Source organism: Rattus norvegicus, chromosome 8 (assembly GCF_036323735.1).
Source record: "Rattus norvegicus strain BN/NHsdMcwi chromosome 8, GRCr8, whole genome shotgun sequence".
Classification (NCBI taxonomy): Eukaryota; Metazoa; Chordata; class Mammalia; order Rodentia; family Muridae; genus Rattus; species Rattus norvegicus.
Window position 1 is genome coordinate 84,574,862 of NC_086026.1, and position 24,922 is coordinate 84,599,783.

Below are 24,922 nucleotides of genomic sequence, written 5' to 3' on the forward strand. Positions count from 1 at the left end.
AGAAGTTACGAGCTATTTTTAGCTCATCCAGTGCTTCTGAAGCTTGGGTTCTTAAGTCCTACAGATGCGGAAAAAATCTAGGGTGCAGTGGGAAGGGGCCTTCCTTGGTCCTCAAGTACCCTTCCCTGGTAGGTTTGACTCCCCCCACCTTCCTGTCCAGGCCACATCAAACAGGATCCCATTGGGAAAATGCATGCATTTAGGGCTGCTGGATTTCCAGCTCTTTTGCGCCAGGCCAGCATCCCTGTGGAGGAGTAGAAACTATAATTATCTTCCCGTCTGGGGTAAGCCCTGGGGTGACATCTCCCAGGTGACCCCAGTGCACTTGGAGCGCAGTTCCACGGCTGCTTAGGCGCGCGGTGCCTGCGGGTCCCCGGGTCCTCTGAGACCCTTGTCCCGCAAGACGGGTCCCCAAACTCCAACTCCAGGGCGCGCGGCGGCGTTGCCATAACAACCGGCGCGCGCAGCCTCGGCGGAGGAAGTGACGAGAGTGGGTTGGCTGTTGTTGAGACACGTGACCAGAGTAGTGTTTTGACAGGGCAAACAGTGAGAGAAAGAGTAGAGAGCAAGCGAGCGAGCCTGGCAGGCAGCGGGGCCGGTGGATGCGCGGGGCGCGGCGTCTCGGCGTCTCGGCAGCCGCGGGGTCGCTGTGCGCTGCGCTCGGGGAGGCGTGGCCCGGAGCACAGAGTGTGATGTGAGCGGCCCGGCGGCCGCAGAGAGCAGTGCCGGGAGGAGGAGCGAGGGGTCCCGGAGGGCGGCGAGCGGGCGGGCTATGGGAGCCGTTCCCGGGTGGGCAGAGACACGCGTGGGTCGGCGCGGCTGAGGACATGCCCAGACTCTGCTGCTGACCGGCTCCGGCTGGAACCCGGCTACTGAAGCCTCGGCGAGGTTAGCCAGAGGGGATCCTCGCAGGTGAGGCCCGGGGGGCTGAGGGGGCTGCTGCGCCCGAGCCCCTGCGGAGGTGCCTCAGTGCCCGGAGGCTACAGGACCGAGGGCTGCCTTAGCTCCTGTGGCCCGACTCTTCCTCCTCCGTGCCTGTACCTCCAGGGCATAAATAGATCCTGCTGGTGCTTCCGAGACGCTGTGTCAGAGGAGGACACCTTGGCCTGGAGAGCGCAGGGGCGGGGAACAGGGGTGCTAGGCCCGAGGACGCCTGGGGAGGCGGTGCACAGACTTTTTTCCCCTTTCCTTCAGACCTGCCCAGGGTTCTGTCACCGCAGTCTGCACCAGGAAGAGGCCTAACTTAGTCGTTTTCTTGCAAGATCCGGGGGATTAAGACCCGATTATTTCTTTTTCTTCATATTTTTCTGTTTATTTTGATCTCTTAGCGTTTGGAAAACGAAGCAGAAGCCATTGAGTCAGCCGTGTGCCGGTTGGAAGAACCCACACCTGTGTTTTACAGCACTTTGGGTGGAAATTGGATGCCAAAATGAAGCCAGACCGAGGTAAATGATTTATTTAAGTAGGGCTTGAGTTGTGTTTTGTTTCTCTGTCTCCATTTAGAGGCGTTAACCTAATTTTCGGCAGGATCTACCATTCCTGTTTCAGACGTGACGAACCGTCTCTGGGAAGACACCAGACTCTGAGGAAAAGATGGACTTATGGAGTAGGTGGTTAAGTCCGGTGGAAGGACCTGTTCTTAGAGAGTGTCTGGCAGAATGAAGGTGTCAAGGGTAGTATTTACTAGTGGTTGCTGGCTTAGCATCCTTTTTAGTTGCAGTAATTCATATTTTAGGTAAAGTCAATCCAACTTCAGAAAAGTTTGTCAACTTTTGAAACTTGAGTTTGAACTTCATAAAGAGTATTATTTGTAGCCATTAGCTGTTTTTTGTGGGTTTTTTTGTTTTTTTTTTTGTTTTTTTTGTTTGTTTGTTTTTGGTGTGTTTTGTTGCTGTTTGTTTTATAGACAGGGTTTTGTCAAGTTGTCTAGGCTGGCACAGGTCTCTTACCATGTAACCCAGGTTGGCCCAGAATCCCTAAGGATCCTTTTACCCTTACCTGCAAATGTTGGCTTTACAGGCATGTACCACTGTGACTCCTCCCTAGTTTTTCACTCTTAAGTGAATTCCAATTCCAACTGTTTTCAGAGTTCCCAGCTTCAGTCTCCTATGGACAATTAGGGCCCAATTGTCCATTCTAAATCTGTATTTTGTACAGCTTTCTTTTCTAAACCTGTGTTCCAGACAGGGTTTCTCTTTGTAGCCTTGGCTGTCCTGAAATCCAATCTGTAGACAAGGCTGACCTTGAACACAGAGATCTGCCTGCCTCTGTAGAGACAATCCCAAGTGCAGTGATTAAAGGCATGGGCTATCAAGCCCAGTTCTAAACCTATATTTTCAAGATTTAGAGAAAAATGTATATATATATATATATATATATATATATACACACACACACACACACACACACACACACACACACACACACATACATACACACACATCTGTCTTACTCCTCTCCCAACCCTGGCATATAATTTGAATGAAAAATGAACAAAGGTTGTCACAAGCCCAGGAGATGGCTCAGTGGGTAAAGGTGCCACCAAGCCTGATGATCTGAGTTCAAACTCTAGAGCCTACAAGGTAAGGAGGCTGCTGAAAGTTGACCTCTGACCTCCGACCTCAACCCGATCACATTTACACACAATGTACACATAGACCCAATAAGGGAATCTTTTTAAAATAATAAGAAATATCTTGAAAAGGGGTATCACTACTACCGGAGGCTAGCCTACAGCTAGGATCCCTCCCTGCCTTAATCTCTTGGATGCCGAGATTACGGGGATACAGCACCACACCGGCCTCATTTTGCTTTTCAAAGACTTGAAAAGAAGGTGCTCATCAGCCGTCATATAAGGACAGAGAGGTCTTTGTTATGGTAGCGGTTAGGAGTGAGGACTTCTTTGATAGGAGTTTGAGTCCAGGGGATTATACAGTAGGTATCGTGTTTGAAGTAAGGACTAGACTACAGCATTCATCCAAATCTAAGGTTTCAGGATAGGAAATAGTGATTTATCTGCTGAGGTGGATTAACAAGAACCGATGCAAAAGAAAATCATATATACATATGCATATATATATTTCAAAGTGATTAGAAATATTGTCTAGATAAGATATATCATTTGGTCGTAATGACTATTAAAATATCCTAGGAAGGAGTGGGAGACAGCTATATTTAACTTCATGCTTTAAATTAGTTTCGAATGCTTTACCGTTAAGTAAAATAGGTTTGCGGCTAAAGCCTGTAGGAGTGTCATCGAATGCATCGCTACTGAGGGCTGACTGCCTGTGGACCATGCTAAGTTTAGATTTTTAGATTACATCAGTGACTGGAAAAACTCGCTCTGAGGTCAGAAGCTACATCTCAGAATAAACAAGCAAATGAATCAAAGTCACTGTTTGCCTTGGATTGTTGTTAAAAAGTTGTTTTAAAGCCACAACAGTTGAAAAGCTAGCATTCGCAGCAGAAAGTTGAGGAAAGTTGTTTTACCTCAGGTAGAGTTGTAACTAAGCAATAAAAGGTTCAGTAATATACTGATACTAAGTTAATAAGGAAAACAAACCCACTTCAAGATTCCTGGGGAGTGCAAGTGAGTTTCTTTCTCCTGGAAGACAAGGCCTCCTTTATCACTCTTAGATAAAAATGAAGCAATCCCAAGTCCAGTGTTGAGCTCTTATTTTATAAAGCCATGGACTGTTGTCCATCCGGCTCATGGATACTTTTTGTTTTGGAACAAGATTCAGAGTTATTACAAATTCTTACTTAATAAACTACTACAGAGACACTAAAGTAAGTTTTTCAGATTTTTTTCATCACTCTGTGCAACATGCTCTTGTATGGTCTTATTTAGCCCAGGCTAGTCTTCAGCTTACTTTGTAGCTGAGACTGGCATTGAACTTCTGATTCTCTTGCCTCCATTGACCAAGTGCTGCCTTTTATTCCAGTTAGAGAGAGAGAGAGAGAGAGAGAGAGAGAGAGAGAGAGAGAGAGAGAGAGAGAGACTGGAGAGATGACTCCATAGTCCAGAAGTCCAGACCACTTACCGGCTGCTCTTCCAAAGGAACTGAGGTCAGGTTCCAGCATCACACAGGATGGCTCACAACCACCTGTCATGCCACCTCCAGGGGATCTGAGGCCCCCTTCTGGCCATCATACGCACAAGCACATGTACACACACAGACACACATGCGCTCACACAGGCGCACACGAGCACACATGCTTTTTCAGGGAAAAAGAGTGTGTACCATCCATATAGTCAAACCTCAGTTGATGACAAAGGGGGGCTTCTGAAGATTGCATCTCTGTACCATGTCAGGATCTAGAGAAGCTAGGTAAGTTCATGAAATTTTCTTGTTGTCTCTAACTTTAACTACTCTACTCTTTCTTCTCTGTTTATATCTGCTGTTATGGCTCCCTGTAATTGCTGTATTCGTCAATGATGTACTTATCCTTGCTCCTTTAGTTTTTCTGCTTTTAGTCTGTGCCCTGGAGAACTAGATGATCTTACCCGATACCGGGTTCTCTGTAAAATGAGAGTGAATGGAAGACTCTCAGATGCTCATCCAAGAACTAGTAAAGTGTGTGTTTTAATGTAGAAACTTGAAACTGTTTGCTTAATAAGGTACAGCCGTGTCTACCCTTGTCTTTTGATACAAGGTCACACTGTGTATATAGCCCACACTGCCCTGGAACTTGCTATAATGTTTGTAAGTAAGTGCACTTGGAGCCTGTTAATCTATGTGATTGGGTATGATAATTGGTTGGCTAATAAAAACTGTTAAGTGGGAATCACACAAAAATTACGATGCTTTTCATTTACCCTTTCGTTTCATATCCTCTGGTTTTTTTCTTCTTCATTTCCTGCTTTGTTTTTATCTTTTTAAAAACATTTATGTGTATGGGTGTTTTGCTCACCTGTATGTCTGTGCATCATATGCGTGCCTGGTATCTACAGAGACCAGAAGAAGACACTAGAACTGGAGTTAATCACAGTTGAGAGCCACCATGTGAGCGCTGAGAACTGAGCCTGGTCCTCTGCAAGAGTAGCCACTCAGCCACGCCCTCAGCCCTTCAGGTTTTCTTTTTGGTGCTAGGGAGTAAATCCAGGGCCTGTACACTCAGTGTCCTTGAGCTATATACCCTATCACTGTGAGCCTCTTGGAGGGTGAAGCAGGTCTGATTTCAGAGTTGGGTATCTATTTATATATATAATCTTCAAAGTAGTCAATTTGCTTTTCACAGTAATGATATTTTGAATTCATGGTTTCTTGGTTTATTATAATGATCAGAGTGGCATAAGTGGATTTGGGAGCAAGAGACAAGATTCCTCTAGAAATATGTCAACTCCGTATCTCAAGGTGTGCTAAAGACCTTCCTTCTATCAGCAGCTCATAACCTGTGGGCTGTGGGAAGTAGCAATGAAGTAATTTTCTGCTTAAAGGGTTGCAGCATTAGGAAGGTGGAGATCCACTGCTTTATGTGCTGGGTATGCATAGTAACTCTTGCCTGTTAATTAAGTGAAAGTTGTAGATTTTGTTTATACTCAATTAACATGTTACTGTGTAGCAAATGGGTACATTCCACAGAGTCAATAGTATTTTACCTTTTAAGTTTTCGGACATAGCTTGGGTAATGGTGGCAACATGAGTCCTTGATGTTAGTTGCTAGTGTGCACTCGAGTCGGGACTGTGTCTTTTCTAGCTCACTGTATGATCTTCATCACAGCACTTCTGCAATCTCCCACCTCAACTACGTAGTGGTTGGCACACGGTAGGACTAGGACTAAGTACCTGACTTTATCATTGTGCGCACATGGCTGCCGAAATGTTGGTCAGTTGCAAACTCTACCACAGAGGGAAGGAGTAAGTGTGCAGTGGCCTAGTACTGGTCTTTCTTTTCCATTCATAACACCCGACCTGGGAAAGTTCGGGAACATTCAGTAACCTCTTAATATATAGCTATCCGGGGGAAACATGCATCCTAAGAAGGAGTGCAGGACATTAGTGTGTAGTTTATTTCTTTATGCCATCTCCTGCTCTTAGAACTATCTTAATGTTTGTCTGAGGAGTGGTGTGGCTAGAATAAGTTTTCCCGGATTATAGTTTTTTAAATGGCATACCTGCTGAGGCCAGCCAGGTGGCTGCAGAGGGTGAGCTCTTCTGCCTTAGACTCAAGGATGTGCAACTTGGGACTGACCCAAGTTATACAAATTTGGGATGTCTGGTGTCTCTTGGGAAGTCTTTCAGATGTGACATTTGTATAGAAGTAATTAAGTCATATTCTCACATGCTACAAACATAAAGTATCTTAATTTTGCCTATTTTAAGTACTGTTTTGGGTTACAGAAACTTGTTAAAACAAACCTCAGTTATCAATAAATCAATTATTTAAATATACTGCGTTTCAATTCATACTTAGATATTTTTTTAGATCATGTCTGATCCTCAAGTGAGAACTATTAGTGTAAAACTTGGTCTATAAAACAATTTGTTATTTTTTTAAGTCAAAATGTGCTGGCTCTCCCTTTTATCATCTTAGAAATTTTGTCATTAACCTCTGGATTGCCGTGACTTTGGACCTTCTTATATACACATAAACAACCCCTTTTTCTTCAAATGATGGTCTACAGGTACCTGAGATAGAAGGAAGCTGTGATTAGGACAGGAGAGTGTGTGTGGGGGTGGGGGTGGATCAGGGTGCGTTCCTTTTGTGGTGCGAATGGTTGACTGCCAGCCTGTGTAAATCAAACAACAGAAATGACAGCTGCTGGAAGAAAAGAGATGTTGGCTATGTTAACCACAGCAGTCTTTGGCTTCCCCCCAGCGGAAGGTAATAGAGGTATTAATGACAGCTGATACTCGGCCGTGCAGAGATCCTGTTCTGTGTCCTTTCCAGACATCACTTGGTCTGCACAGATACTCAGGCACATAGCTATTGTAGCACCTTTGTTGTATAGATGAGTGAAAGTGAGTCACAGAGGGTTTTAGTTTCTTACACAGGGTATCTTAGATAGTTAAAAAGGTGAACCCTACTTTCAAATGTGGCATTCTAGTATGTGCTCCCAGCCTTGCTGGTAACTAATTTACATGGCAGTATTATAAGGTATTATAATTTAATTATTGGGAAAAATAGGATTGAAGGAGTCTGGCTGTCATGGCTGACAACCTGAATTTCATCCCTAAAACCCAGAGGGAACAACAAACAAACAAACAAACAAACAAACAAACAAACAAGTGTAAAAGCCGCTGGGGAAACGAGCGTTTCCATTTGTTATTCCTGAGCTTTGTGGCTCTGGATGCTGTGTCCTGCCTCCAGGGTCTTCACAATGGGCTTTTTAATAAATAGTACCTTGGCTTAGAGTTACCCAGAAAATGAAATAAGTTAACATACATAATGTGCTCAGAACAGCAGCTGCCGCTTACTAAGCATGCAAATGTGAGCTGCTGCTGGTGTTGCTTTTGGACATTTTCAAAGGAAGAAGCCAATCATTTAGAGAAAGCCTGGAGGGCGAAACAAAGGCGCTGATTCAGCTCCTGCGTCTGTCTCAGTCGAGGTGATCCGAGTTAAGAGCCGGCCACCCTGTCAGGCTGTCACACACTTATGCTGATGAGCCTCGACACATCAGGCACTGTCAAATAATTGCTAGCTTGATGTGACTTCTGAGGCCAGGGTAGTAAAGGGGTGGACCGAGCGGTACCCTATGATTCTGCTTGTCATCCAGTGAAAAGGAAGTGATTTAGTGGACTGAACACTGTCATTTCTCTGTCCAATGAGGGGGAAAAAATCTGCAGGTAGACGTAAGAAACTATATATGCAACAAATGATTTGAAATTTGTCACTTAAAACACTGATATCCCCGTGGTTTGAGCATATTATGTAAACAAGTACAGAAGAAATTTAGTTGCTTAAGCAAATAACATTTATATTTATTCATTTCCTTGTTTTTTGGTGTGTGTGTTTGCATGTTTGTTTGTTTCTTTTTTTTTAAACATTTATTTATTTATCATGTATACATCATACAGCTTTCTGCCTGCATTTATGCACCTGCAGGCCAGAAGAGGGCACCAGACCTGATTGCAGATGGTTGTGAGCCACCATGTGGCTGCTGGGGATTGAACTCAGGACCTCTGGAAGAACAGTCAGTGCTCTTAACCACTGAGCCATCTCTCCAGCCCTGCTTGTTTGTTTCTTGTGACAAAGTCTTAACTTTGTATTCCAGGCTGGCCTTTGGAGCAATTCTCCTGCCTCAGCTTCTAGAGTGCCAGCTGCACAGGTTCACACCATATCTGACTTTGTTTACTCTTTGGTCCCTCATCTTTGGATCTGATTATGACAATGTCTTCCTTCCTCCCTTTTGAAATGAGAACCTAAACTAAGCTTACTTACTCCTGTGTTATGTGCATGTGTGAACTAAGCTTACTTACTCCTGTGTTACGTGCATGTGTGAACTAAGCTTACTTACTCCTGTGTTACGTGCATGTGTGAACTAAGCTTACTTACTCCTGTGTTACGTGCATGTGTGAACTAAGCTTACTTACTCCTGTGTTACATGCATGTGTGAACTAAGCTTACTTACTCCTGTGTTACATGCATGTGTGAACTAAGCTTACTTACTCCTGTGTTACGTGCATGTGTGCTGAAAGGGAAGTCACTGGACCTGGAAAGGCACTGCCTTCCTCTGCAGGTAATTCTGTCCTCTCTGATGGGCTAGGGGGACATGTCAGAATTGAGCCTAGAATGCAAATTCACACATCTCTTTGTACTCAGGAAGCTGAAGCAAGGCTAGCCTAAGCTACAGAATTAGTTCCAAGCCAGTCTGGACTTCAGAATAAGACATTATTATATCCAAAGGAACAAAAGGAAATGACAAAGTCAGGGTAGTTGGGTGATTATATCTGAGGCTCCTGTTGGGCTGTCTAGGTAAAGACTCCAGTTTTTTTTTTTTTTTTTTTCCCGGTTCTTTTTTTCGGAGTTGGGGATCGAACCCAGGGCCTTGCGCTTCCTAGGCAAGCGCTCTACCACTGAGCTAAATCCCCAACCCCAAGACTCCAGTTCTTAACCCAAACTGTAGGCCCACAGCTGCATAAGATGCCTAAACTCCAGGGGGAACTTCCTTGTGTTTCCCTTCCTGTAGAAGGTACTCCTCAGGTACAGCGCAACAAGCCTAGACCTGTCTTCCTGTTCTTTTTTTTTTTTTTTTTTTTTTGGTTCTTTTTTTCCGGAGCTGGGGATTGAACCCAGGGCCTTGCGCTTCCTAGGCAAGCGCTCTACCACTGAGCTAAATCCCCAACCCCTGTCTTCCTGTTCTTTACACCCAGTGCCAGTGGCCATCTTGTTGGATTTCCATTATCACCCAGGGTCTTAGATACAACTCTTCCTTTTATCCAAAAAGCCCATCTCTCCAGAACCCTGTGATGCTCCTTGTTTTTCTCTTTCTAGACTGGGATCTTTTTTTTTCCTTTCAGAGAAGTTTCTTCCCTGACTACCCTAATGTTCTCAACTCACATTAGCTGTTACTGTTGATATATCTGTTAACCTAGCTGTCTCTTGCTCTTCTGGGCCAGCACTCTGTGCTCCTTTGATAGCGTTTACTAAACTTTGTCATTATCTTTTTTTCTTTGTTTGCTGTGTGTTGCTACACGAGACCTCAGCTGTGTCCCTTGGTTGATCAGTTTTGTAAATGGCAGGTGTGTTGTAGGTGCATATCCTGTACTTAATAGACATCTGTTGAATGAATAAATGGCCAGTACACATCAATGTGAAAGAAATGGGAGCAAGAAAAGGTAGTTGTCATTAGCATTAAGTAAAATCCTTACTTCTAGGCTATTCTCACAACTTTGTACCTGATTTTTTTCAAATCCATTTAAAAAATGTGCACATTCAAAGATTGGGGGGCAGTGTCTTACGTTCCTCCCAAGGACTGGGAATACAGGATGTGCTATTGTGCACAGTTTTATGCAGTGCTAGAGATCAGACAGAGGCTTCTTGCATGTGAGTTAGAGGCAAGCAATCTGCCCATTGGACTGTATCCCCAGCCTAGCATTTTCCTATTGAAGAAAATGTGTGCCTGTGAGTGTGCATGTGCATATGTGTCTTCTGTGCATACGTATGTGTGTGTGTTGTAAAGTCCAGTTGGACTGAAATAAAACACCATACAATAGGACAAAGGCAAAAGCTGCTTGGTGTCAGCGATCTCCAGGTTATAGAATTAACAAGTCACCCACAGATAGATATTCGGAGGAACCTCTGATCACCAACCCCACGCTCAGTTTGTTTCTGTTGCTGTTTGAGAAGGGAGGGCCTAAACTGGTGAACTTTCCATTTGTAAGCACAAGAAGACAGGAGCAGGATAGAAGAGTAAGAAAAAGACTTAGAGGATTTAGAGTTGAGATTTGGGGGTGGCCTGTCACTTACTGGCTTTTGTGACTTGGGTCAAGTCCCAAACCTGTTTTCTCAACAAGAAAATGTGCTTGGCTCAGTCCTGGTTCTGAACTCAGGTGAAAGGGTGTGACAAAGGGCTCTGTAACACCGTGGAATGCTATAAACACTCCTGGTTTACCCTGAGGGTAGGATTGTTCCAAAGCAGAAGCTGACAGGCCAGTGTTCCCCAGCAGTCAGGTGCTTCACAGTTGGGGTCACTCTCCTAAGAGCAATTCACACATTTTAGAAAATGAATTACTCCCCATTCCCTGACTCAAGTTTTACCAAGTATAGAGTCATTTGGGTTGATAAATGCATATTTAGTTAAATTTTTTCTTTATTTTTAAAGTTTGAGACAGTGTCTTATTTAGCCCCCACCCTACCTTCCCACCCCCAGGCTGGCCTTGAGTTATCTTCACAGCCTTTACAGAGAGGCCTTGACCTTTGCTTCAGCCTCTGAAGTAGCTAGGGGTAATGGGCCTGCACTACAGGCTCAGCTTGGTTAGATGGTTCTCCAGGAGTATTAAACTGTGGCCCCATTTAGTCAGGTCAGTTGGATCCCCTCTTAGCTGTGTAATATGATATAACAGGAGTTAAGGACCTGAAATTTTTATGATCAAACCTGGATTGAAATTCTAGTGTCAAGGGATGGAGAGATGACTCAGTGGTCAAGAGCAGTTGCTACTCTTGCAGATGACCTGGGTTCAATTCTCAGCACCCACATGGTGGTGACTCAACTGTCTGTAACTCCCAGGCACTCACATGGGGTGTGTGTGTGTGTGTGTGTGTGTGTGTGTGTGTGTGTGTGTGTATACACACACATACATATATACATATATATGTACATACGTATGTATATTATATATGTATGTATATATATGTAATATATACATCGTATACACACACACACACACACACACACACATATATGTGTATTCACATATTCTAAAGTCAGTATTTGCCAGAACAAAATGACCTTATCTGAGTAATGGTTCTTGCTCTAACACTGTCAACCTGAAGACTTTTGGAAAGTGAGCTGAGAATGTGGCAATGGCAGGAACTGTATGCCTTACACAGGCAGGGGTGTGGGTTAGCCCACTTGGCTCGTGAGTTTCAAGACCCAGCTCATGTATGGTACAGGAAAGGATTTAAGGTTAGCTCTTGGTTTTTTTCCTTTTCCTCAGCTGATCTAACGAATTGAGTATATCAGGACTCTATTATAAAAACGACTTTTAACAGGAACAAGAGGCCAACAGACCTGGTGTCACATTGGTGTTAAGTGCACCATGCAAACTAGAAGTCGAAACCAGCATGAACTGGGGCAGACACCACAGGAAAGAGGAAGTAGTTAACTTGGGCTCATCCAGCTGTTTCTGGGTGGTGACGATCAGTTCAGAGTAACACTAGTTTAGAGAGAATGCAGAGAGATTGGCAGAGTGGAGGGCACTAGGAACTTGATAGAAAATACAGAATGATGAGTTATTGCCAGAACTGTGTTTTAATAATTGACAGCCTTACCTAGAATTCCACAGGACGTGGACCAGGCTCCTCTTATTCTCCAAGTCCAGAATTCAGACTTGTTTCATGGTGTTTTTGAATAATAGACAATGTCATTTAAATACTCTGTTGGGAGAGAAAGGCACAGAACGTTAATGGGAATTTCTATGTATCATTTTGTAATTTGTTAAGCTTTGTAATGTAAAATAAGATTCTCTGGTTCAGTTTTTTGGGTTTTTGTTGCTGTTGTTTTGTTTTTGTTTTGTCTTCTAAATGGGGATATTTATTCCTATAAGGTTATTTGTAGAATGAATGAAATTATATGATAAAAAAACTATATATGCATCAAAATCTAAGTGCTGTTTATTCTTTTTGTTTGCTTATTTTTCTAAAGCAAGGTCTTAGCAAGTATCCCAGTTGCCTTGAACTTTGAACCCAAAGCTATCATACTGCTTTTGTCTCCAGAGTGTTGGCATTACAGGTTTCACCACCACAGCTGGCACAAGCTATCAGTGGCTAAGCATTTATGCTTCTGTGTCACCCGTGCTTTTCCCAAACATACAAACAATGAAGTCAAGGCAGTGGTTATCTAGTGAGGAAAAGGCCAGAAGCATGGGTGCCAGCTCAGCAAGCCGTCTGATCCAGCTGTCACCTGAGAAGGGCGCCCACTTGCTGGAGTATAACTATGGAATGAATTTAGATTTTTGTGGTATTGGTTTAATGTTAACATACATATCTATTTCATCTGAAAATCCCAAATGAGTAGGAATCCCTTCAGTGTTTTGAGGTCTGCTAAGAAAGTTGTGGTTACACAGATAACGTGTGTGTGTTTAAGCATATCTACAACTCTGTCTTGTAGTTGTTTATCTTGTAGCAGCTTGCAGTCATCTGTATAGAGCTGATAGCTGGGTGAGGGTCTGAGCTGTGTCTCTGTCAAAGTGCGTTGACATGATTGATTGCAGCAGGGGAAATGGATTTAAAGGCACGGATGATCTTTAAGAAGCCACAGCAGCTATGTTGAGCTTTGAAAGACATGGATGGTGTGTATAGATGGACTTTTAAAATAACAGTTATGGGCTGAGATAACTCAAAGACCATTGTGAGCAGAGAGTCACGGTGGAGAGGTGCTTGTGGTTTGAATGAAAATGGTACCCTCAGGGAGTGACAGTATTTGAAAGGATTAAGAGGTGTGGCCTCGGAGGTAGTGTGTCACTGGGGTTATGCTTTGAGGTTTCTACCTCTCAGGCCAGGCCTAGTGACTCTTCTTGCCACCTATGGACTCTAATATGGAGCTCTCAGCTACTGCTCCAGCACCACATCTCCTGAGCGCTGCCATGCTTCCTGCTGACAATAATGTCCTAAACACTCTGAACTGTAAGCCAGCCCCAATTTTAATAGTTGCTATGCTCATAGTGTTTCTTCACAGCAACAGAGCACTGATTAAAACAAGGTAGAAGGCACATTCTTGGACTCAGGGTTAATTTAGGAATGGAAGAGATTTTTCAATATCAAACTAAGGACTTTGGACTTAATCTGTTTGACAGTGGGCAAGAGTAAGTACATAGTAAGTACTATGACTACAGAGAACTTTTTAGAAGAATAGTTGGATTTTCTTTCTTTAGGTGTAAACAAGCCAAGAGGTATTACCATCTGATGGCCTTGAAATCATGTTTAGATCTCGGGATTACATCCTGACCTGTGCTTATGAAAATTACTCAGCACTACCCTTTGCTCTTGGCTAAATTCTTTCTTTTCTCCTTTTTTCTACCCTTTGCCTTCGTTCTTTGTTTATTAACAGGAAGGGTTAGTATTCTCTATTCTGAAGGTTCTTGAAACTGCTTGTGTGGTGCCAGTACTAATAACCCTGTTGTCTGCTATTTTATGCTTCTCTTGTCAGAGCAGTGAGCTGCACTATTATTTTGAAGTAGCTACAGGTTCTGACATACGAGGGAGAAATATATCTGGAAAGGTGGGAAGGTTAGTGGTTCATTTTCCTGTTCTAGACAGTTGCTTGAAGAAGCTTAATAAATGCTGTGGAATTAGGTGCCTTATCCTGAAGCTTCCAATGAGCCCTGTGCGTGGGGGTCCCTGCAACACAGATAAGCTGCCCTGGCTGTGTGGAGGAGAGGACAGACATGCATCTCTTTCCTTCCCCCACCACAGAAATGATCTCACAACCTAGTGAGAGGAAGAAAAGCTGGTGGACAACAGGCAAGTCTTGTTTAGGGAAAAGCATGAAGGAGGAACTCTGAGGTTTGGGAACTCTGACTAGGCTGTGTGAATAGTCACCACCTTCTTCAGCCATAATCCTCCTTGTCAGATGTTTAGGTGAGATGACCTCAGGGAGTTTGTCTAGGTTTAATATAATGTCCCTCTATTAATAACTCCTTTCTCAGATGTTTCCCTGGACATATCTACTGAGAAGTTGGGAAGGATCTAGCCAGACTTTAGAGAAAGTGTGTTCTCATCTTAGTAATGGCTAATGGCTATGCAGAGTGAGTGGTGGTCCTGGAGGTACGCTATGCTTGCCAGCTAACCTGGAAAGGTATATAATGTCTTTCTGCTAACTCAGGTTGTGGAGTTCAGGTGTCTACCAGGTATTCTGAATGGCTCAGGTCAGAGGAAAAGCCTCAGGTTACATACATAATGCATGGCACAGTAAATTCTGTTAGCCTCTCAGGCTTTGACAGTGCTTTCGTTACTCTTAAATTACTTTCAGAGCCATTTAGTTGCTAAAAGGCAGTGGGAAAGGCTTGTTGAAAATGTGAGGCTCTTTAACTTCTGCAGTTAAGAAAACTAGGCTTGGGTCAGCAGTGGTAATGCCCACCTTTAATCCCAGCACACAGGAGGCAGAAGCCAGCAGATCTCTGTAGTTTAGCCAGCCTGGTCTACACAAACAGGCATGAAGGCAAGCAAGCAGACAGGAAGGCAAGTGACTGACAGTAAGGTATGGAGAACAGATGTAACCTGTCCACCGGTAAAAGACAGCCTCAGATTTCCTACCTGCAGCACTTGCATTTGTGTAGGATCTGTGCACAGGGCTGTTGTAGCCTTCAGTTGAAGTGAGGTGTGGGACGAGTTCCATCTACAGCCTGATTCTAAATCAGTTGCAGTGCGGTTGTCCATCACTGTCGACTCTAGCATGTCTTTAATACACAGGTGGAACACAAAGGCCGAGGGAGAGGCTGAGAGCAAGTGGTTAGACCTCTAAGAAAGAGCAAAGGACAAGAGGGAATGAGCTGTGAAGGAAGGGGACGGAGTGTCCAGTGTAAAGGCCCTGAATTTAGAAAGAGCCTGGAGTCTTAGTACTGAAGGAAGACCAGGTACTGTCTCCTCGCTTGAGCTTTTATTCCAAGGGAAGCGGGTGCATCAAACCTCTGGCTGTCTTCCTGCCTCCTGCCACAGAGTTGGCTTTATATAATGTTTACAAACAACACTCACATGCCTATTGCTTACGTAAGCAACAGCAGCACCTCAAGATGAGTACTTTGCTTCCTTTAGACATGGTAGGCAAGATGCAGGAGGGTCATTGGCTTGGTTTGGTTTGGTTTGGTTTGGTTTGGTTTGGTTTGGTTTGGTTTGGTTTGAGTATATTTTGAAAGGAATATAGCCCAGCTTGGCCTTGAACTCCCTACATAGCTAAGAATAACCTTGAATTCCGGATCTTCCTAAATCCTAGGATTACAGGCGTGGCTTGCTATCCTTGGATGTTTATATGGTACTTTTTTTCTTTTCTTTATTTCGGAGCTGGGGACCGAACCCAGGGCCTTGCACTTGCTAGGCAAGTGCTCTACCGCTGAGCCAAATCCCCATCCCCTTTGAGCCAAATCCCCAACCCCAAGCAGTCAGTATTCTTAATTGCTGAGTCATCTCTCCAGTACTTTAAAAAGTAAAACTTGAAAATATTAGGACACGTTTATAAAATGTATTCAAGGTTCAGAGCTGGATAGTTGACATTGCTGCCTGAGACAACACTCCTGCTGCCAGAGTCACTTGTCGGTCTTCCTACATGCAGTGGTGACTAGTGTTTTCTTCTTCCTTATTTATTAAAAAAAATGGAGCTGGATGTCATAGTGGCTAATAATAGCAATTGCTATTCTTGCAGAGGGGCTTTGATTTTGGTTCCCAGCACCTATTTGAGGAGGCTCATAGCCACCTATAATTTCAATTCCTGGGGATCTGGTACCTTCATGTGGCCTCTGAGGGCAGCCATACTACACACACATAAATAAAAGAAAAATAAATATTTTTTTAAAATGACAGTTTTGATTTCTTTGTTGCTTTTTAGAACATTAATTCCAGTCCCTGCTCTGTGTGTACGTTTTAGTTAAGTAAATAGTTTGTGCAGCACAGGCCAGTGCTGGGGATGGAGCCCAGGGCCTTGTTTATACTTTAATAGTCCTCTACTGTTACACCATGTCCCCCTCCCTTTGTGTAACCCAGGCTGACCTTAGACTGCTTGCCCAGTCTTCCTAGATCACAGTTTCTAGTGCTGGGATTACAAGCGTGTGCCACCTCACTGGGTTGACGAGCTCTGTGGAGCTGCTTTCCTTTTTTTTTTTTTTTTTTTTTTTTTTTGGTTCTTTTTTTTTTTCTCCGGAGCTGGGGACCGAACCCAGGGCCTTGCGCTTCCTAGGCAAGCGCTCTACCACTGAGCTAAATGCCCAACCCCTGGAGCTGCTTTCCTTAGTAGACATCTGCTAACATTCTCCAGAACCTAATGTATACAATCTGTCACTGATGCCAGTCCTGTTAATAGAAAGGGCAGGATACATGACGGCGACAGCCATAGGGCTTAGAGTTGTCCCTTACCAACTCCTTTAGTTTCTTTACTGAGCTTCTTAATCTCCAAAATCCTGTCTCACAACATTGCAAAATTGCAGTTGTTTAAAAAACATGTGGGCTGGAGAAATGGCTCGGAGATTGGTAATACTGGCTATTCCTCCAGAGGGCCCTCGTTCAATTCCTGACAACCATGGTTGCTCACAACCATCTGTAATGGGATCGGAGCCCTCTTCTGGTGTGTATGAAGCCAGTGACAGTGTACTCACATATATAACATAAATAAATCTTAAAAAAGAACAGGTAATTATGGACTCTTTTATCTCCTCGGAAAACATTGGTTTATCAGAATAAAAAGGCTTTATTGGTTCTAGATTTTTACAGTTGACCTAAAAGTAGCATGCTTTGAAATAACAGGGCATTAGCAAATCCCAGAACACAACTTTTTTTTTTTTATTAACTTGAGTATTTCTTATATACATTTCGAGTGTTATTCCCTTTCCCGGTTTCTGGGCAAACATCCCCCTCCCCCCTCCCTTTCTTTATGGGTGTTCCCCTCCCCATCCTCCCCCCATTGCCGCCCTCCCCCCAACAATCTAGTTCACTGGGGGTTCAGTCTTAGCAGGACCCAGGGCTTCCCCTTCCACTGGTGCTCTTACTAGGCTATTCATTGCTACCTATGAGGTCAGAGTCCAGGGTCAGTCCATGTATAGTCTTTAGGTAGTGGCTTAGTCCCTGGAAGCTCTGGTTGCTTGGCATTGTTGTACTTTTGGGGTCTCGAGCCCCTTCAAGCTCTTCCAGTTCTTTCCCCAGAACACAACTTTGATGAACACATTTTATGTAATAATGCTGAGAATAACCACACGTAGGGTATTAAAATGAATTCTTATGCCTGGTCCTAATGCTTATTAATATGTGACTGATGTATGTACAGATGTTATTAGACAAAGTGTTTGTCCAGAAGTTTAGATTAAAACAACCCCTGTTCTAGCTCATTTGAAACAATGTAGTGTGAATGGTGCCAAAAGAACCAACTAGAACATTTTCTTCTCTCTGAGATCTTCGGTTTTGTAAACAAGCTCTGGAAATACTCTGCAAGGCCCTGCTACTGCAGCCCATCTAGGTCACTGTAACCCAGACCTCAGCACAGATGCGGATGCCAATTAGGTCTCTCTGGGTCTTATTATGATTTATATAAAAGTGTGTTTGGCTCCTAATAACAAAGTACTTTTGGGGCTCTTTGGCCACCCAAACCATCTCAACAAACACAGACATTTTGCTCAGCATCTACATGGGAAAGGACCGAATGTGACTGACACCTTGATTTATCTCTAGGCTGTCTCAACAGAATACTAGTTCTCTTTTTAATTTACAAAGAGGCTTAGCTATTTCTATAACTGCTAGCTGTTAAATTTTAACTGTCTCATCTCTCTTGCAACTTAATTATTAAGATGTTCAATGTGACACTGTTTAAGAGACATAAAGTAAGAATAGAAACCACTGATAGTCAGGATCAGCTCCAAGATAAATTTGTTATTTATCTGTGTTATTTGCTGTGCGCACACGCGTGTGTGTGTGTGTGTGTGTGTGTGTGTGTGTATGTGTGTGTGTGTGTGTGTGTGTGTGTGTGTGTGTGAGAGAGAGAGAGAGAGAGAGAGAGAGAGAGAGAGAGAGAGAGAGAGAGAGAGAAACATTGAGCCTGGTGGTACAGGCCTGTAATCCTAGCTGTTCATGGCTGTTCACCATGCTGTGGCAGGAGGAGCCAAGTTCAAGGTCTACCTATGTGCCACAGGTTTACAGAATTCAGGGTCAGGGTAGGCAACATTTTGAGACCCTGTCTAAAAATAAACAAGTAAAGGAGGAATAAACAGGTGTGGTGCTGAGTACCTGTAATCCCAGCAGGTGTGAGACCAAGACCAGAGGGTCACTGAGAACTCAGGGCACCACCTTGGCTACAAGTGAGTTTGAGGCCAGCCAGTGTTATATAGTAAAATTCTGTCTCTCTCCCTCACACACACACACACACAGAGAACCCACACACACATACACACACACACACACACACACACACAGAGAGAGAGAGAGAGAGAGAGAGAGAGAACAGAGAGAGAGAGAGAACACAGAGAGAACAGAGAGAGAGAGAGAGAGAGAGAGAGAGAGAGAGAGAGAGAGAGAGAACACAGAGACAGAGACAGACATGGAAAGACATAGAAACATGGGGAGAGAGAGACAGAGCGCAAACTGTAGATTCAGTTCAGTCTCCTCTGTCTGTCTGTCTTATCTGACTGTCTGACTTTCTCCCCCTTTACACACAGCTTCTGGTCAGGACAGCTATGTTTAAGCTCCTACATTAGACACAGGAAGAGCTACATTTGGACCCTAGCTCTGTCCACTTGTCTCTGGTTACTTAGGCAGGTAACAAGTCAGTTTTCTCAGGTGTTGGGTAACAACTGTCTTGGGTAAGAGGAGATGGGTATGTAACCAATTGGGTGGTAGCCCCTATGTCTGGGTTCTCTAATATGTATGTATGCCTCCATTGGTTAACATGTACCTTTGAAAGGCCCTTTTTGTTCAGAAAGTATCAATCTTGCAGTTAAAGTATCTTAGGAGTTATTTCTGCTAGCAGGAAGCATAGATAAAGCTTTTTGAAGTTTTTGCATTTGCTTTTGAAGTTCTTGCATTTTTTTATTTGGAACAAATATATTGTTTTTAAAACCATTATAAAAGATGTGCTTTCCTGTCAGTCTCCTTGCACTGGGATAACAGAAGTAACCTCCTGGACTGGACCATGTATGGTGCATACTAATGGGGGCAGGCAGAGACCTAAGGACAGCAGCCAGCCCTTGTGTGTGTCTAGACTCTTGGCTTATGGTTTATGCTGTGTCATTGTCTCATACCCATCACAGCTTTGTTTACTAAGATTAGCACCCAAGGAAAAGCAAGACTCTTTCAGAAAAAGGTAAGGTCCTGTTCAAAGTGTCCTGAAACTGGTGGCAGCACAGGGGAAGAATTTTGCTAAATAAACTTTTTTGGTTGTTTTCATTTTTCAAGGTGGTACACTTCTTGGAAACAGTTATTTATACAATTATACTGACTAAATAAATGTAATATATTCTCTATGAGTTCTCCCATTTTCTTGTTTAGGATGTATGTGTATATTTTTGTGGGGTTTTTGAGACAGGGTTTTTGGGGTTTTTTTGTTGGTTTTTTTTTTTTTAATGTGGTTCTGTCATAGAACTTGCTCTGTAGACCAGGCTGGCCTCAAACTCAGAGATCCTTCCTCCTCTGCCTCCCAAGGGCTCTACTGGCTAGTTTTTGTTTGTTTTGGTTTTGGTTTTTGGTTTGGTGATTTTTGTTGGTTAGTTTGTTTTGTTGCTGTTTTGTTTTGAACAGAATATCATAACTTGGCCTAGGCTGGCCTCAAAATCTGATTCCGTTCCTCCTCCTCTGCCTGTTAGGTGTCCACCACACCTGGCTAAGGAATCTTTCTTTATGTGTTGATCCATACTGTATTATCAGTAAGCACCCAGGAGTACTAACCGTTAGTCTCATTGCTCGGCAGCTGTAAGTGAAGGGAACGGTTCCCAGTCCACCTAGGAATTATTAGTATTGTTTTTATTTCCAAGGCACAGTCTCACTCCATAACTCAAGATGACCTGGGTATTGTAATCCTACTGCCTCAGCCTCTGGAACGCTAACATTACATTTGTGTTCTACCATGCTCAGCTGGGTTTTACATGGTTCTTTTATTTTTTGAAAGATAGGAAAGAGTTAATTTTGAAATTAAAATTTATTAATCCAGATTTTTAATGCCTTTCCCTTAGATGAGCCAGTTTTCTTATTTGCGCAGTGAAAATAATACTTCTATTCATTTGTGTTCTATTCATCTCTAGTAGTTTTGGAATAAAATTAAATTACGTGGGATTTAATTCGGCATGTTGCTGGGTGAGCAGTTGTAGTACAGATGTGATACTGCCAGTGGAAGGTCATGGTGTGGTGGAGGAGACCCCTTAAAGCAGTTATTTATCAGCAGCTGTTTACAGTCTAGCTCCAGTACTCAGAGGGTCCTGAGACTAGTCTTGTATCAGGAGTGGTTTAAAGATAAGGAAGCTTTAGTGGCTTAGTAACTTTCTATCTCTTAGGTGTTAGTAAATAGAAGATTCATGTTTGGTCTAACTTTAAAGCCTTCTCTTCAGGAGCTCTCCCACTGCCTAATAGAGGAGCCAGTAATAGGGTCACATTTAACTCTTTGGTCGTGTTTACTTATATGTTATAAACCCCTGGGATCTGGATGCCTCCTTGGGGTAGTAATCTTGTGGATTCTGGGACTGTTATGAAACTGCTGGGCTGTTTGTAGCTAGCCTCTCATGTAAGACTAGCCTTGTGGTGCTCCTGTGGCGGTGCTCCTTTGGAGCTCAGTAGCCAGTGTCCCATCATGCTGCACTCACCCACCCAGGACACTCGATAAACAGAGCTCTGAGTAACCAGCAGACTGCAGTGGCTGCTGTGCAGACCTCTCAGCTGCCGCCAAGAGCTCACATGAAAAGGTTCCCTTGCTTTAACATGCAGAGCCCCATGTCCTGGTTGGTGAGATGTTTAGAAAAGCATTTCTGAAGTCAGAAACATTTGTGATCCTTCCCGGTTGTCCCTTAATACCTGAATTGAGTCTCCCAGGCAGCTTCTAGGGACTTGAGGTATAGCTTAGTGACAGAGTGAGTGCTTGGCAAACATAAGGCCCTAGGTTCACTTACCAATACCAGTAATTTAAAAACAAAACAAACAAACAAAAAAAGAGCTGAACAGCTTTACAAGCTGAAGAGGTGTGTTTTCTGTTGATGTTCTCGGAAATGATGTGGACTAGCAAGCATGGAACCTCGTGATTTCAGTACCTTCACTATCCAGGTAATTTTAAGATAGAAGTAAATGAATTTCGGTTGTGTGTCTTGTTCCCTGTAACAAGAGACCTTCTGGTGGAAATTCGTACCCTTACCCCACACTGTCAGGGCTCACTGGGCAGCTTGGGACTTTTCCCTTTTGAATCTTACTTTGACCGCTTACCCTGTTCTTACCTCTAAAGGCACTGGGACTTAAGGGGTCAGCAAGACAGGCCCTGCCTGCCGGTCAGTGCCTTTCTAGAGGAGACTTCCTAGGGTGTGCTGCTGGAGTTCATAGTACCTAAGTCCATGCTGTGTTCACATGGTTACATATTACTATATTTGTACGTTGTTTGTGGGTTTCACTTAAGTGAGAACCTGATTTACTCGAAATAGGAGGTAATGAATGTTTCCCTTTACTTCCCTGCTTTGTCCCGGGTTTTATGTGCAACACTAACAGAGATCAATTTTATCTTACACACTTCTGGTCTTTTAAGAGCGATTAGAGGTACACGTGTTGGGGCCCCGTGTTAGACGTCTTGGTCATTGTCAGTTCACTGTTCTTTCCTTTCAAGTTGCCTAAACACAGCTGAGTTCTTAAGAGGAGCAAAGAAAACATGACAGTGCTGCCAAGTAGACAGGAAGCCGAGCGAGCTAGCCGACCCAGGAGTGAGGCTGAGCACAGCCCCGCGTCCAATCAGCTGAGTGCACTGTTGCTATGTGCGCCCTACTCTCTGCCTTTGTGAGAAGCCTGCACGGGAAGCGGAGCACCCAGCGCTTGCTCCGCGCTCGCTCACTCTGCTCCCGTGCTTTCCCTCTGCGGCTGACAGTGTAGCAGCTGACAGCCAGAGGCTTCCAGTATGGTTTTCAGTGGGAACAAAGGGCTCCGCAGACAAGGTGTGTAACGAGGTGTTTCCAGTGGCTGTGTTGTTGTCCCGTCTGGGGTGGTTGTTGATTGTACTGCTAACCGGTTTACATGGATTTGTAATAAACAGGTCGAGGGATATGATTGGACTTTGAGAGTCATGGGACATAGGGAATCGTCCTTTGCTTCAGATAGCCTGTTTTCTTTGACCAGCATTGCCTGAAGGATTATTAAAATGCTAATCTGAACAATGAGTGGGAAGAAAAGAAACCAGATACAGTGTTCTCACTTTAACGAGGAAAAATGGGATAGAAATGAGAGCACTGAGGAGGGAGTGTGGTTAGCCAGAAGTGTTGCTGTGTGCACAGAAGAGATTTTAAAACAAAGGCTGCCAGGAAATGTTTTGAAAATCTGTAATATATGTTTAGTTGAATTAATGATTTCTGAGTGAGACCAAAACTGTCAGGGATTAGCTTTAATGGATTTGACAGGAAGGTATGCATGCTGCCCAGCCATAATGCACTTATGAAGATGCGCCCCAAAATTATGCTGTCTCTTAATTATTGGGTCTCTTGACTACTTTTGTGCAGTTCAGAGAAAAGACAGTGATGTAATTCCCCAGTAAACCTGTTAAATGGCTATAGAAAAGAAAGCAAAAGATTTTGAAGCCAACCCACAAATGTTTACAATAGTATTCTAAGACTAAAGTTGGGCTCCAAAGTATAGTAATTCACACTTGATGAGCTAGTTGCAAATATTAAAAAATATTAATTAAACCACACTGATTTAGTAATTGAACCAGGTAGAAGGTACAGTTTGAGATCTGAAAATTCTGGCCTAATAACAAGGGTTTTCTTGTTGTTGTAGCTGTTGTTGTTGTTGTTGGTGGTGGTGGTGGTGGTGATGATGATGGTGGTAGTGGCAGTGGTGATGGTGGTGGTTTTTCTGTAGCCTCTCTGGGCTTGTACTTGCTCTATAGACCAGACCGGCCTTGAACACACAGAGGTCCATCTTCCTCTGCCTCCCAAGTGCTGGGATTTAAGGTGTGCACCACCACTATTTTCTTTAATACTATGAAATTAGAATTTATATAATTGGCATAGATGATGATTCTTTTAAGCTAATTAAAGCAGGGGACTTAAATTAGCATGTTTGCCATTTCATGAGCAGTCAGTGCTGAGCCGTAACGAGTACAGGGTCAGTTGTGGTTTGGCTCGTTTGTGGTACCAGGGATCAGACCCAGGCCTTGTGCATACTACAGAGGCACCCTGCCTCTGAGCTACCTTGTGAACCACCACATTTTCTTTTATATAGCTGTGTAAGTCTGAACTTCCTAATGTTTACAAACATTATTCTCTGGAATTGTATTTTTTTTATTCTTTTCCAAAAAGTCCTTATAATTAGAAAGTCAAACCAACCAGTGTCAGGCATTTTTGATAAGTGAGGAAAAGATATTTCTTTCCTTTGTATGTAACTCAAAATATGTCCCTGCTTTTGTGCCTTTTGTTGCTTACTTTTAACAATACAGATAGATAGTATTTGTGTCAGGGTAAGAACTCGCTCAGTATGGTGGCACACTCCTGTAATCCCAGCACTTGAGACACTTTGACAAGAGGATCACAAATCAGAGGCTAGCTTGGGCTACAAAGCCAGACCCTGTGTTTAAAAAAAGAAGACAGTGACCACACAGAGACAGTCTGGTGGTTTTTTTTCTTTTCTGAGCTCTTCTTATCCACTGCTAACTTCATTTTCTCAATTATACAATCACAAACCCCAAAGCTTTACTTAAAATGTCTTGCTATCCGGTTCTCTTTGGTTTATCCATAATAATTCATTGAACTGAGCGCAGGCTGTTTTTCTAGGCTGTAAAAGATGGGGGAACACAGAGCTGCAGACAGAGAGCTGAACACCCTCATTGGTCACACAGGCTTGCTGTGTTAAACAGGGATATTCTTGGCAGAACCTTCCACTGAGTCCTTGTTGGCATCTGACGATTCCTTTCGTAGCCGAGAAAGAACTCCTGTTGGCTGTCAGAATCTCAGGGCAATGGATGTTACAGTAGCCTTCTAGCTGGTTCCACTCTGAGTTTATTACTTGATGGTAGGCATCCCCCTGTCTTCTGTGTCAGATCTGTAAATCCTCTATCTGCCTTTGTACTTTGCTTTATTGAGGCAAACAGTTCTACTTATCAAGTAAAGTGACATAGAAATTTGCCTGTATGCTTTGAAATCTGTACTCTGTGACATGTTAATACACCTTACTTACCATCTCTAAATTCTGTTCTCTGTTGTTGGAAGAGGAGCATATGATGGTAGCTCTGGGGCTTATACCCAGGGCTGTGGACAAGCTAGGTAAGTCCACTGCCACCAAGCCGCTTCTCCAGCCTGGCTCCTCAGGACCAGGTGGGCACCAATCTGGTGGACTTTTTTAGTCTCTGTGAGATCATTTATACTTAGGTGTCACCATAGATGTTTGCTTCTTCATC

The 24,922-nt window shown here is 43.5% G+C and overlaps 1 protein-coding gene across 9 annotated transcripts in view; it reads left to right on the forward strand.

Annotated features, from left to right (window-relative positions):
* The first annotated feature begins 498 nt into the window (after positions 1–498).
* Atosa (atos homolog A) overlaps positions 499–24,922 on the forward strand; it is a 77,744-nt gene continuing 53,320 nt past the window's right edge. For 3 of the 9 annotated variants that reach the window (XR_005487782.2, XM_039081141.2, XM_039081142.2), the window contains exon 1: positions 16,472–22,469. Coding sequence is in view for 8 of the 9 variants with exons in the window: in XM_039081141.2 (XP_038937069.1) it covers positions 22,433–22,469 (37 nt within the window). In the remaining variant the exon portion in view is untranslated. Of the gene's footprint in view, positions 913–1,328; positions 1,446–16,471; positions 22,470–24,922 lie in introns of those variants that run through there. The other 6 variants (XM_039081144.2, XM_063265179.1, XM_039081143.2 and 3 more) reach the window with 5 other exon arrangements.